The 14,718-nt window shown below is 38.1% G+C and overlaps 1 protein-coding gene across 2 annotated transcripts in view; it reads right to left on the bottom strand.

Annotated features, from left to right (window-relative positions):
• The window catches only part of CDH12 (cadherin 12), a 352,791-nt gene that overhangs the window by 234,941 nt on the left and 103,132 nt on the right, over nucleotides 1–14,718 (bottom strand). For both annotated transcript variants that reach the window (XM_053657173.1, XM_053657174.1), the window contains exon 2: nucleotides 1,131–1,546. In XM_053657173.1, coding sequence (XP_053513148.1) covers nucleotides 1,131–1,361 — 231 coding nt within the window. In that variant the 5' untranslated portion in view covers nucleotides 1,362–1,546. The remainder of the gene's footprint in view (nucleotides 1–1,130; nucleotides 1,547–14,718) is intronic.

The following is a 14,718-nucleotide window of genomic DNA, read 5'->3' as shown; positions in this document are numbered from 1 at the left end:
TAGAGCAAAAAAATCAAGGTCTTCAATGGATTTTTTCTTTGACCTAACATTGAAATCCTAAGATGCATCATATTTCTCATTAGCGTAGGCTTCCGGAAGTTTCTGAGGACTTTAATGTGCCAGAGACATACTCTTCTCTACCCCAGCTTCCTAACACTGTTTTTACTATGGTTTCCCTTTTTGGTCCTCGGATTTCTTTTAAACTCTCTTCACACATATCTTTTACTAATACTACTACCACTACTACCACCACTACTATTATTAATTAATTAAAAACATGGAAAAACTTTGAAAATTAAAAACAAAATTAATGCGATCAAAATAAAATAAAATATTCATTTTTTCTGAAAACAATTGCCAATGCCATTCATTACTTCTATTTATTCTAGGCATAGGTCAAAATTTTTATGTAAGAAAAATACCAGTGAAGCATAAATGGGCTGAAACAGATTAACTATTTTGCTGAAAAAATAAATTCTACAAACTTGAAATAGGACTAGTAAATTGTGTGCTATGTTGAATATCGACATGTACATATTTGGGTTCCAACATTTTTTAATTTGTGTATAAATAGCTTCATAAGTAGCTTGCAAAGCATATGGTAAATAAATTATTTATAAAGCACAATCAAGCCAACTCAAATACTTCAGAACCACAATTCTAATTATATATCATGTTTTTAAGGCAGTAAGAAGGAAAGACATCTTGGTCATCCAAAGAAAGCACCAGCAGTTCAGAGTATTTATACCTGTGTTTTGTTTTGTTTTGTTTTCCTATGCCTTTTATTGGAAGATAATTTCCAAGTATCTGTGAGAAATAACGTGCTATAATAACACTTTTAATGAGTTTTTATGTATTTTAACTTTATGTTTAGCAAATAATGTCAAAAACAGAAACAAAATATATATTGATTTCATGAAAATAACCAGGTCAATGAAAGAAAACGGTGCTTGAATGATATTCCGAAGCTTCCCCACTTCACGGAGTCAGGAATTAAAATCAGGTCTCCTGAGTTTATTTCCAGTGTTCAACCACTGGTTTGCTCACCCCTGTGCAAAACACCCACGCATAGCGTGCACCTCATAACCCCCCTGGCTGTCGAGTGGTTGTCAAAAGAAACAGGCCATTACCTTTCCCACGTACTGCGGTTCAGAGCCCATGTACTCCTCCAGCACGAAAAACTGATTCCACACCCAGCCACGCTTAACTCGCTGGAAATGCGATCGCTGCCCTGACAGGTGGATAACATTTTCCCTGGGCTCTGTGGCTAACGTTCGTTGTAGCGGCGGTTGAAGTGGTGTTAGGAGACCTCCATCAAACAGGACCCAGAGAAGCAGGGATAAGCAGTTCCTTGTAAGCATTGGCAAAGGCTTTCCTACCGCCGGTAATGCAAACTCCAGCACTTAATGCGGAATTGTGGAATCCAGGCTGGAGGTGTCTGTGGCCTCCACCGCTGAGCGCTCTGTTTTACTGCAGAAATGGTAATGCCGGCATTAATCCTTCTGATGGAAAGGTTTCTGCAGTTTTATATTCCATCTAAAGGAGCCTGTAAAATAGATTAACAAAGATGCATTAAATTGATAGAATTACATTATCGACATTGAAACTCTCATTTTATCTGGCAACGTTTGAAAAAGAGAGGAAGGATTTTAAAAAATTATACTGATAAATCTTTATTGTTACTCGACCTGTAACTTTAATAAACTAAGCATTTTGCAAATTTGAAAAAGTCTTGGTTACAATGAGGCAAAAGGTGTATCATAAACAGAAGCAATCTGGTTTTTTTTTAATCATTTTAGGAATAAAACAGGGATCAGTGGTTTTAAAGCGAACTAAGTAAGGTTTTGCAACCTTAGCACTGTGGACATTTTGGGCCGGATAATTCTTTGCTACTGGGGAGCTATCTTGTCCATTTATGATTTTTTGAAGAATCTCTTTTCCTTTAGTCAATAGATAACAAAATAGCATCCTCTCCACGACAAAAATACCTATAGACATTGTCAAATATCTCCCTGGAGGAATAAAACAGGCCAAGATGGAGAACCACAGATTTAGAGAACAAGGAAAAAAGAAAACAATTTTTAAAAAGCAAAAGATTTCCTACTAAATAATACAAAGAATAAGAGATGTGATGGGAAAAAGATAGATTACTAATTATAAAAGTAAATGATCTTGATACAATATGAATGATTAATAAATTATTAGATGGCTTTACAGGCTTTAAGTTACAATTTTTTTCTCTAGCCTTGGTGTAACAGAAACCCTGGATACCTGGGATTATTTTGTAAATGGATTCCCTCTCAGGGCGACCTTGTTTCTCTACCAGGTGGACACCCTCTCCTTTGCATTTAGGTAAAATGAGCTTTGAACATCACTTGATAATGTTAGGGGCTAAGGGAAATAGTCTTAAGAAAACTAAGTTGTTTGTTCAACCTTAGCTGCTTGCTCAAGCTTGGATGGGGGGACTGCACCCCCACCCCCACCCCCGGGCAAATGTTCCAGGAAGTTAAGCAGATAGCTTCTTGGAACATCCGTTGGGGGGGGGGAAATTTTTACCCCTAGCATGAGCCCCTGAGCCAATGGCTAACCTGAGCATGAGCTGTTCATGAGTCCTGCCAGCCAATCATCAGCAAGATCACGAGCCCTAGCATAAGCCCCTGAGCCAGTAGCTAACTGCCACCTTTTGCTTCTGGAAGTTGCTTGCTTGCTCGCTTCTATAGAACCCTAGCCTGTAAGTGCCAGGCGCGACTCTCATTTGCAGCCATTTTGGCACTCTTTTTTTTTTTTTTTTAAACTTTTTAGGCACCCCGAGAGTTCGCCCCTGCGCAGGTAAAACTTTGAAACTTTGGCCAATAAAACACCTCTGACTACCCAGCAGTCTCCAACCCTTCTTGCTCGACCCTTCTTTCTCGCAAGGACGGGAAGTAACAATAACAAACATTTGTTTTTCATTCATTTACCTAAGGTTCACTGAGCACCTACACTGTACTAGGTCATTTGTTATATAGTAGATAAGAAAATAGACACAATCACTGCCTCTCCTAAATCAGAAACAGAGAACAAACTGACAGTCAAATAAATAGATGAGGGCAAATTTGCCACTGCTGTGAAAATGAGCACATGGAACATGCTGATGCAAAACTGAAGTTAGTAAACTAATCACATACAATTAAAAATTCAACTCTGAATGCTTCATTTTAAACTATGTAATGAAATGTTTTAAAGTTAACTCCTGTGTTCAAGTAATAAAAGTAGAAAACTAGGAATTGTAAATATATAACATAATTAACAAACTTCATCATTCAAAGTTAAAACTTGATGATTTCTGTTAGCTTAAAAATGCATGTTTTTTCTTGTCATCATTCAAAATATGGAGAAGAAAAAAATGAAACCTTTTGCATTCTGTTTTCATGACGGAATACAGCTGACATCACAGATACCACTTCCTTCAACCCAAATCTGACTGTTTCGGGGTGTGTCGTTGTCAAAAGCAACACAAATAAAGAATTTGATACATGTTAAAGAAAAAGTTAACAAACTAATTTTGGTAAAAGCCTGTCATGGGTGACAATTACATTGAGAATTACAGGGATGGGAGTGTCCCTGTATTTTGCAAGCAGGCAAGGGACAAGCATTTCTTGAACCAGGGTGACTTTGTACATTTACCACTGGAAGCACAATGCCCTCAGCCCAGGAGGTTTTCAAAGGCCAAAAATGCTGGAGGCCAGAAATTATATATAATGCTCCCAAAAGAAGAGAACTCAAGTCAAATCAATACACGTTTAATTAAACATCTATAAAGCATGTCATTTTGTTCACCTGTCAGATGCAATTAAATTCATAACTGAATGTTTATTCAGTTACATATAATATAATAAAAATTACAATACACTCTTCACAAATATTCACATGTCAGCATTTAATGGGGTAGCAATTCCCTGTGCTTGAGATAAGATGGTGTATCATAAACAGAAGCAATCTAGTATTTACAGAAATATTTACTATTGTTTTATTCTTGCAAGGATTTTAATAAGATGTGAAGTGGGGTGGGTTCAGAAGTTATACTCCAAAAGTATTCTATAATGGTGTTCCCAAGAAGAGAAATAAAATAATAATACATGGTAGTTACTTTTTTCCCCTTTTTAAAATTGTTGTTCAATTACAGTGGTCCTGATTCCCCCCAGCCCGTGTTTGCTGTCCCCTGCTCCCTCCCATTCCTACCCTGCTGTACGTTACTATGGGTCCTTTATACATGGTAATAAGGATCCTTGCCTAGACCCTTACCCTTTTTTCTTTTATTTTCCCTCTCCCCTCTCCCCTCTGGTCACTGTCAATTTCTTCTTTATTTCCATGTCTCTGGTTCTGTTTTGCTTATTTGTTTTTGTCCATGGTATTTTTATAGTCTTAAAGGATGTAACTTTTAGACAAAAACATAAGTAAGGTATGTATTTACTGCATCTCTTCACTCTGGAGAATTAATGTTCGTAAAAGTTAACTTTGGCCTATTTGTCTAATATAGTGACCACTAGACATATGTGGTTATTTAGTTGAAATTCAGCAATTTGAAAATGAGATGTTCTCTGCTCTCAAATTGTGTAACAAAATTCAAAGACTTAGTACAAAAAATGAGAATTTAAAATGTCTTTTCCTGGCTGCTGTGGCTCAGTGGATTGAGTGCTGGCCTGCAAACCAAAGGGTCGCTGGTTCAATCTCCAGTCAGGGCACACGCCTGGGTTGTGGGCCAGGTCCCCAGTAGGGGGCGCACAAGAAGCACCTGCACATTGATGTTTTCTTCCCTCTGTTTCTCCCTCCCTTACCCTCTTTAAAAATAAGTAAATAAAATCTTAAAAAAATAAAATGTCTCATTATTCATTTCTATATTTATTACTTGGGGCATGATGATATTATGTTAAATATTAACTATTAAATTAATTTTATCAATTTAAAATGTTTACTTTTTAAGGTGTTTACTAGAAAAAAATTAAATTATATACCTAGCTCATACCTGTGGTTTCTAATATTATATATTGAACAGTACTGGTTTAAACAATAAAGTTTAAGTCACAAACTGTGATTTCTACTTAAGTGATTTATTGTTTTTTGTTGTTGTAAAACAAGGTTTATTCTGCTATACCTTATCATGATAAATTACATCTCTTTGGTAAAAATAAATTTTATAAACATCTTTGTAATCAGAGGTTATTGGCATTCAGATGAAATGTCAAACATGAACTGCATCTGTGTGATGGCATATTTAAGAGGTTACAGAATATTTGCAACTATTTTTAATAAGCCTGTGTGAGCACACTGTGCATATTTCCCTCATCTGTTTTCAAGTTTATGTTGCTAACGTGACATCCAATATGTTAGTGTCTTCCATGCTTCTTCCTCTACTTTTTTCAGTCCTACCTCAGGCAAGCTCAGACGCATGGGGAGAAAATTACCAATAGAAAAGATGGAGGCTAGAACTTGAACTGCCCAAACATAGTCTAACATAGAAAACAAATTAGATTGTTTTTGCTTTCCTGTTCCATGAAAATTTTCTCGAGTTTTTTTATGTAAGATATCAAAAATCAGATATTAAAGACATTGACACCTAATGTAAATTCTCTAACTTAGTGCCTTCTTATTTTATAGTAGAAATTACCAGTATTGTACATCTGGCTGTATTCATCATTACTGTCACCATCTGATTCTAGTTACCCTTTCCCTGTTGGATTCAAAGGTGTCTAAAATCTGAGTTTTGATTCCCTACTAGAGTAATCTTTCAGAAACTCTGATCTATCCATGTCATTCCCCACCTATGATGCTACAATGGGTGTCTCCAATGTCAGGGGATTCATTTACAAATGACTGGTAAGTAGACAAGAATGTGAGCATAACATGGAAAGCATGTTGTTTCTTAAGCTAATTTCCCAGCATATCAAAGAGTTGCATCACCAAACGCGTCAGCCACACACAAAATACTGTAATAAGGCTCAAGTTAATGGGAGCCACACGGGAGTACAGCATGGAATGCAATTCCCATTCCCTCACGTCCACATTCTGCTCCTTCCTTTGTCTCTCTTTGGACACACACTCCATCTTAGCATGTTGTGTTCTCCGCTTTGTGTCTACATTTCTCTGTGCTTCCTTCCCTAAGAAGGCCGATCCTCACTTATCTGTGCCACCAAATTACTTTTCCCATTTCTTTAAAATATAATCTTATATTTATAGAAATATTTATCAGTGGATTACTCTTGCTTAATATATTCATTAGGGTGATGATTGCTAAGGAGTAATCGCACAGGTTTTGGGATCTGCACAGAGCCTTACTCTTTTTTTTTTTTTCCATGAGAGCTTCTATTTTAATGTGAATTCTGCAGAATGAAAGGGTTTTTAGGGACCCACATATCACATTGCAGAAAAAAATCTGTAATTAAAAATGTAGACTTTTCTTTTCACTGCACACTGGGGATTTAATGTATAGCACAGGGACTGTAGATAATAATATTGTATTATATATTTCAATGTTGTTAAGTGAAAAGATGTTAAAGTCCAGGATTTCGTTATGATATTCACTACTTAACAGGCCTCGTCTACCGCTGCCCACTATATCCTTGCCGTTCTCCCCTCTTTACATCAAACCCTTTACCAAACAAATCTTATTAATAGTAGCAGGAATAATTTATGTTATAGGTGCATTTATATAATGCTTTGTTCCTGTTTTCTAGGTGGAGTGAAAAGGGACTATGACTGTGGCAAAAAGGCCCCTTGCAGGAGGTCCTCGCCTAACATTGTCAATGATTTCTTGGACCTGGTATAAAACAAGGTTTTCTGAAACCCACTTAACCACAGCTAATGAATATAAACAAGAGTTTAAGTGCCTCATCAACATTATAACAAACCAACATTGAACAAAATAATGTTATTTGAGGACTTGCTGTATCTGGCATACACTAGGTACCAAGTACATATTTCAGTTTGCATGAATTAGCCATTCAATAATAGATGACTTTCATTGAAAACTTCTTTTGTTCCACATCGCGTTGGATTTTCTGTATCTATACAACTGCTTTGTGAAAGAAGTGCTATTATTTTACTCATGTTACAGATAAAACAGGAACAAAGCACTGACAGGGCTTGAACGTGGCCCCGAAATTAACACACAGAGGCAGATTTGGACCCAGCGGGCTGACTGCAGAGTCCATCCCCTCAGCCCTTCTTCTGTGCTGCCTCTGCGTTAACAAACGTGTGAAGAGATGAAAGCATAGAGGCTTTCAAGTCCTAGAAAGACTGACAATATACATTTAAAGACCTGAGTTCCAAATTCTTTCCCCAGAGCTACACAGGTGATTCGATACTGGGCAGCTTAATTATTTTTAGATTGATTTAGATCTTCTGTAAAATTTGAGGATCGGAGCTGTCAGGTCAATATAGTTCCTTTGAAGTCAGGATATGCAGGACTCCCAAGCTCTCCCCTAGGAGGATCTAAAAAGAGACACAGACTTCTAAGCAGAAGCAGGAAAAAAACCACCTAAAACCAATAAGTGACTGGGCAGCTATGTTAATAGGATCGAATGGCAGCTGAACAGTAAGAAACTTCACAGCAGCCCAGCTAATCCACCCATCAAGGCACTAGACAGGCCAGGTGACCCGACACAGGTGTTGCACAAAGAGGGAGGTAAGTCGTTTCCAACTGTGAAGGTTTCTTCCAGTTCTCTTGAAATAAGGATGCCGTGCTGGAAAAATCAGATGAGAAGGCAGCCTGTTAAATGTACTTGACAGCTCCGAATTCAGTGGTCACTCCCAGCCTTGGTGTTCTTTGAACAACTCATAAAAAAGATGGGCTCCAGAACAAGGCAGATCTGAGGAATACTTTTTAGTGAAGTCACAGCACAGTTGTACACTAAGCCATGTCTGTTAAGTAACAGTTGTGTTGTGAGGACATAATCAACAATGCTGGTATGTCTGTGGAGCTATACACATGATGAAATAAAACACTTTCAACTCCATTCAATTAGAAATTGTGTGCATGTGCTTTATGTAACTGACATCATTGCAGTAGAATCCTAAAATCCATTCCAAGGCTCTACAGCGCTGCAGTCTTTTAGGAGAGAGATGAAGAGATTATCTCCAGCAGAGGATACTGCTACCAGTAGATCCCAGCCTCTAGCCACCATTTCCAGCCAGGGAGCTTTTAAAGTGTCACATCACAACAAAAGTAATGCAAGGAGATTGAAGGACTCCGATTCTTAAGTGAAAGGAAAACATCTCCCTTAAGCATGAAACATAGCCTGAATTACAAGAAAAACTTCACAGAGCCATCAACCTGAGTACACTTCGCCTCAGTACCAATGGTGCTGTTATAAGAGGAAGAATAACAGACTTATTCTGAGGTGTCAACACCCTATCGAAACATGTGAACCTTAAAGAAGACATATTTGTTACAAAGAATATCACCAGAGGTGTGTTTTATTCCATATACTGGATTTGGACACAGTGTTTAAAAATTTATATTTGTCTATTACCCCTAAACTTTTGGATAGCCAACATGGCTTTCAAACACTTTCCAAAGCTGATGATGAGTCTCTGGAGCCCAATAGTCCTTTTAGCAGAAGGGAGTTGGTTTTTTTATGGTCATATTTCAAAGCAGGGGATACTTAGATGTAAAATAGCCAACGACAGCTTTCCTGTTAAGAGCGTCCAAAGCTAAGAGTTATCCAAAGGCTATGGCTTCTCTGTTATTTATTTAGGGTTGGGTGTGTTTGCTTTTAAGAAAAGCTTCTGATTTAAAAAATCTTATTTTATATAAATTACACTGCAAGGTCTACCTTTGTTAGACGATGTTTTCTTATACCGATGTGCACTGATTATTATAAATGGTTCCCTGCAGTGGGTCACAGTCTAAGGCTGTGTATGGAATAACACTTTCCTGGTGACTGTGCCTATGGTGTGATGTTTTTAATCAGAAAGTGAAAAAAATACATAGTTACATACCCTCCTTTCTCATGAAATAAATGGTCTTTTAATCTGAAGTAATAACAGAGAGAGGCCTTCTTTTTTCATATACCAAAAAACAGGACTAAATAATGTATATGATCCCCAAATTATTGAAATGTCAAAAATAAAATTTATCTGACTCCATATAAACCTTTACCTTAAAAATGTGTTTTAAGAAGTATTTAACTTTGCATTTTAAATTTCCTGCTTCATATTTTATACATAATATCTTCAATAATCATTTAAAGATTGCAGGCCAATCTGATAATTTAAAAAATTGAGTTCTAAGAAAGTTATCTGAAAGTTTTAGCAAACATATTGTTATGTATAAACAATTTAACCTTTGTCCAAGAAATAAAAGTAGGCCTTAGATTCCTTTGGGAATGAGCAGCCATTCCTACTAAAGCTCACTTGGTCCCAGTAAACTCACATCAAAAGATAATTTTGCCGCCTCTGTTGTGCAATAAAGCCCTAACCCTGACCCTTCTGTTTTATAAATTTGACACTGAGAAGCAGAGATGGTAAACCAATTTTCATTGTCTCTTAGAAGTAAAACAAAGATGCCTGAAGGTGATCATTGCTCTACGATCTTAATTTGTGGAATTCATTGACCATTGTTCTCTGACTTGTCCACATACTACTCTCTAATGCATACATTCAAGATCTGTCCAGAAGATATCCAGCCTTGTACTATAAAAAAATAGAGACCTTTATTGAAGAAATACATGATACAAGACACATTGTACATAGGACAAAGACACCTCAGTCCCCTTAAAAAATAGGTACCTTGGGCTCTCACGCAGTTCTCCCAATCACCGTCAACCTTGTTTTATTTTCCTGAGTCTCACTGATGGTCTGAAATCTCTTCCCTTTCAAAGGCGATTTTAGTTTTGGGAAAAACAAGAAGTCATGGGGTGCCACATCTGGGCTGGAGGCAGGCTGAGTCACCTGATTTGATGTTTCACCAAACACCTCTACATAAGACATGATGCGTAAATGGGGGTGTTTTCACGATGAAGCTTCCAATCATCAGTTGCCCATAGCTGCATCCTTCTGAATCATCAGAATAGTTTTCACAGAGAATGTGAAAGTTTTGTGTTTAAGTTTAACACAAAACTCGACGTAGATCTGTGGTTCAACTCACTCAGTGATTTTGAGTGTAACGGCCACACAGTGCACATGCTCACTCAACAGTGTCTACCATCTCCCACTGACTAGTCAGCACGGTGGTCATTGTTCACACATGCACAATCTAGTCCACTCTTCTTGGCTTCCAGATTACATGGATATTGTGCAAACAATTCTCCTTACATTAACAATGGCTGGATGTTTCTAGACATACCTTGTAACTACATATATACATGCACATTTTTTCCCAGTAAAAGTGTGGCTCAGTCATGGGATTGTGAGAAAAGCATGTTACAGGCCCAAGCACCAGAGATTGTAGTGTGGCAAGATTTATTCAGGGAGAAATAAAAGGCTGCCCCTGTGTCCCATATCTGATCATCCTGCCATGGAAAAAATCCAAACTTCAGCAAGGCCAAAACCAGGGCCAGTGTCCAGAGTTTCTGCTTCATATTAAAGCTTAGTCCTCTGGAGCCCACAGGCAGCTGCCAAGTGGTCTCAGTCCCCATCCAAGTAACTTGGTGCTGTTTCTGACTGTGCTGCTTTCCCCAAGCTCCCAACTGGAGCCAGCATTTTGAGTCTCCGCAGCTGCTGGGCTATGTTGCTGCCAGATCCGCATGGTTACTGTAGAGGAAATGTGCTAAGAACTGGGCAAGCATGAGTCACCAAGAAAGAGCTTCCATGTTAAACTAGGTTATAATACCTTGGGCATGGGGCAGACTAGGCACTTTTAAAAAATCAATTTCTCAAGCTTTTGCGGGCTTCTGATGATGCCACCTTCCAACCAATCCCTTCTGTCAGGTCTCTATGGTCACCACGTTAGTTCCTATTGCACGTGCCTCAAAGAAGCACTGCCCTTGTGTCATTCTGACTTTGTTCTGAGCATGTGCTTAGTTCCCTCCACAGTCTGGGCAAGTGGACGGGGAGATCGAAAACAGTCCTTTCCTGTTTGGGGGAGGGAGGTTGTTAATCTCTGTTGCGGGCGACCGTTGTGATCCCCTGGGGAATGTGTTAACCTGTAACATCCTGTGAAACAAATGTACACTCCCAAATTGATTATGGTTAACAGTGCTGATTTCCTTTGCTTCCTTCCTTTATTAATAACTACAGTAGCTACTTATGGTATACATATGCTGAAATGATACTGGTATCTCCAGTAAGCCAAGAAAAAAAGATGTTATGGAAACAAGAAAGAACGTCAACCGGGGGCACGTTTGCAGTACAGGGTGACAAGAGACACGATCTCTCCTCTTTCCCTCTCTTCCTCTCTCTCTCTCTCTGAGGTGAAAGATTTGAGAAACTATTCACATTACTGGTGGAAATTTAACTGCATGGTTAGAACACCCTTGATATGATGTTCTAAAAAAAGCATTTTACTCCTTTGATCTTCTTCTGAAAAACTCAGTAACATCAATCTAATCATCAAAAAAACATTAAACACTTTCCAACTGAGTAACATTTTATAAAATACCTGGCTAGTACTCTTGAAAACTGTCAATGTCACCAAAAACAAGAGAAATCTGAGAAGCTGTCAAAGCTAAGAGGTGCCTAATGAAACATGACAAATTAAATGTAATGGATGGGATCCTGGAACAGAAAAAAGGACATTAAGTAAAACTAAGGCAAGCTGAATAAAGCATAGAGTTTAGTTCACCGTCATGTATCAATATTGATTATTTAATTATAACAAATGTGCCATACTAATGTAGGATGATAAGCATGGCAGTGAGTGGGTATAAGGCAGACTGAATCCTCTGCACTATCTTTTCCATTGTTCTGTAAACCTAAACCTGTTCAAAAAATGAAGTTTATTTAAGAAAATAAAAGGCAATCTTAGAATTGTAACAAAGATATTTAATAGAAGAGAAAGGAAAAGGAACTTCCCAGCAAAATAATAGAGGAATTTCAGGAAGACAACTGTGCACAGGTTCAGGGAGTATTAGTCCAGCCGGAGCAGAAGAAAGAATGCCAAGATGTGTAACACAAAAGAGGGGAAGTGAATGGATACAAACTCGTGCATTGCATGGTATCTTTAAATGACCAAGAACAACTCACACTTCACTGGAGAATTTGTTAATGAAGTAATGATTAGTATTTAGAAAAATAAGGAAACAAAGAGGCAATTATTCATTCCTTGGAAACAAACAAAACTACCAGAAATGAAACTGGATTATATCATTGCATGATTATATTCAAATTTTTAGACAACTTTTGCAATGTTATAAGCTTTCTTTCTTTAAGACATGAACAACATACTTGAGCAGCAGGCCCAAAATGGAGTCACTTCTGCTAGGCACCACGAGAGCTAACCAAGACTTCTTTGCAGTTTCAGCCTGTCCCAGGAAGGTGACCTCGAACAAGTCAATCTGGAATTGCCTGCTCAGTAGCCCTACTGTGATAATCTGTCCGACAGACTGCCTTCCCTTCCTGCCTTTCCCCAGAGGGAGGTGACCTAGGCTGAAATTATCTATTATTTACTAGAAACTTCTTTTTTCCCCACCCACTTTTGTCTATAAAAGCCTTCCATTTTGTACAGATTCTTAGGGCTCCTTCTCATGGCTAGATGAGATGCTGCCTAATTCATGAATCATTAAATATAGTCAATTAGAACTTCAAATGTATTCAAGGAATTTTGTTTTTAATGCCAAACTTTCAGTAGAAAGTCAATTCTTAATAAATTAGAACTATTTTTGTAAATTGACAAATTATAGTCAAATAAATGAGAAATTTAAAAAATACTTGCTAATAAAATGAGGGATCTCATTTTCTAGAAGATTGGTTAGTGGCTAAAAAATGGTACAACCTACTTTTGTACCAGGAAACATTTACATGGGGTAATGGGACAAGGTCAGGAGAAAAATAACATATTTAGAGACCTCTTTAGAGATTACCTTTGTAAATGATGGAAATCTTCAGTATTAGAAATAATTCAATGCCTGAAAACCACAGAATCTCCATTCTGAAAGCCACTCCACAATGCCTGAAAGAAGTATACTTTGTGTTGGAAAACAGTTTGGATTTCTATCCTGCATTCAAATTCTGTACCCATAAAATAAGGCAAAATGTTCTAGCTGTGGTAGACTAATGAGGATTTACAGGAAATCCATCAGGAGGAAATGACTGAGAGTTGCTCAGAAAATCAGTTTAGGGTAAGATTGGATTGAATCCCCTTGGATTTGTTTTCTAGCAAAACATCTAGGAATGTTAAGAATCTTACATTTCATCACATTCTTTTAACTGTGTCTTCCTGAATTCTCAATCTTATGCAGTTTAATCAGGAGTGAGTAAAAACAAAAAAAAGTGCTACATTCTGATAACAAAACTAAACAGTAGAGTCCCATACTTGTGGATGGTGTTCAGGCAACACTTTCCACAGCACAAAAACAAGTCACTTAAGAAAAAATTATTTAAGTTGTTGGAAATTGTCTTAGGCATATACAGCAAGTGGAGAAACATTCATTCAAAAAAGTCTACTAGTTTTTGGTAAGAATAGCAAGAGTCTGTAACATTGAACCATGACCAGCTTTCTTAAATGATATTTTTAAATGTATATATTCCAGGTCTGTGTTACAGAAGCTCCCTCCTCTGGGCAGGTATAGACAAGAAGTTGGAGGCTCTCTCTCCACCCAGCTCCTAGACTGAAACTATGGTTTTAGCTGGGAAAAGGGACAGCAATATTTCTTATCTCCCCCTCCTCGGGTTGTGTTGCAGAAACCCTACTTCATGCAGGTGTCGCAGGGAAAATTGGCCTCATTTTCTCACCAGCCCTCACTCATAGTTAGAAATTCTACTTCAAATACTGGGGCCCATCCCTTCCACTGGCTCACTTGAAAGGCAAAGATTCCACATTTGTAACAGCAAAATGAAGATGATCAGGGCTGCTACCTCCTGTCACCACCAGTGCCACTGAGAGTAAGGGTGGCATGCTGGAAAAGTGGGTCTTCGCTCCCAACTTTATTGTTCCGGTGTGAATATTCCTCCCAGGAAGACAGAAGGTCCAAAGGTCAAAGAGCTACACCACTTTGCCCGAGAGAACACACTTTACCTTGAACACAATGTGAACTCCTTATCTAGGGGAATTGTTGAAAAAACGGATACGTTGGTGGAGAGCAGTTATGAAGAAGTAGGTAGATCAAATGACAGAGCAACCAGAAGTTTAATAAAAGCAAATGGTTTTCACAAATAGATATGATCAAATGGTAGAACAACAAGAAGTTTAATAAAGAGAACTAAGCAAAGAGATGACCAAGAAGATCCCTTTGGGATCAGTCAGTTTCGGGGGTAGGGACGTTGTGCACATGCGCTAAGCTGTACTCAATCAGCAGCAATCTCTGGAGGGAATGAAGGAGAGGTGAGAGCCTTTTCTTAGCTGCACCAGACTCATCAACACAGGCAGGAGCCTCACTGGAACGAGAGACCTAAACACAATTTCAAATACTGACTGAGACGTAAGCTACTGTGACCCAAAGGTAACTCATCGGAAACCAGTCTTAAAAATCATCCACAACCTTGTGCTCTCTCTCAAGAGCAAGTAGACATGAAATCTTCCAGGTACCAGTCCCCAGCGAAACATGGAGCAAAAAAGTGAAAATTCACTGATCAGCAATAATA

This window comes from Artibeus jamaicensis, unplaced genomic scaffold, assembly GCF_021234435.1.
Source record: "Artibeus jamaicensis isolate MK-2021 breed Jamaican fruit bat unplaced genomic scaffold, CSHL_Jam_final scaffold_369, whole genome shotgun sequence".
NCBI lineage: Eukaryota > Metazoa > Chordata > Mammalia > Chiroptera > Phyllostomidae > Artibeus > Artibeus jamaicensis.
Note: the sequence above shows the minus strand (reverse complement) of the source record. Positions and strands in the feature narration are given on the sequence as shown.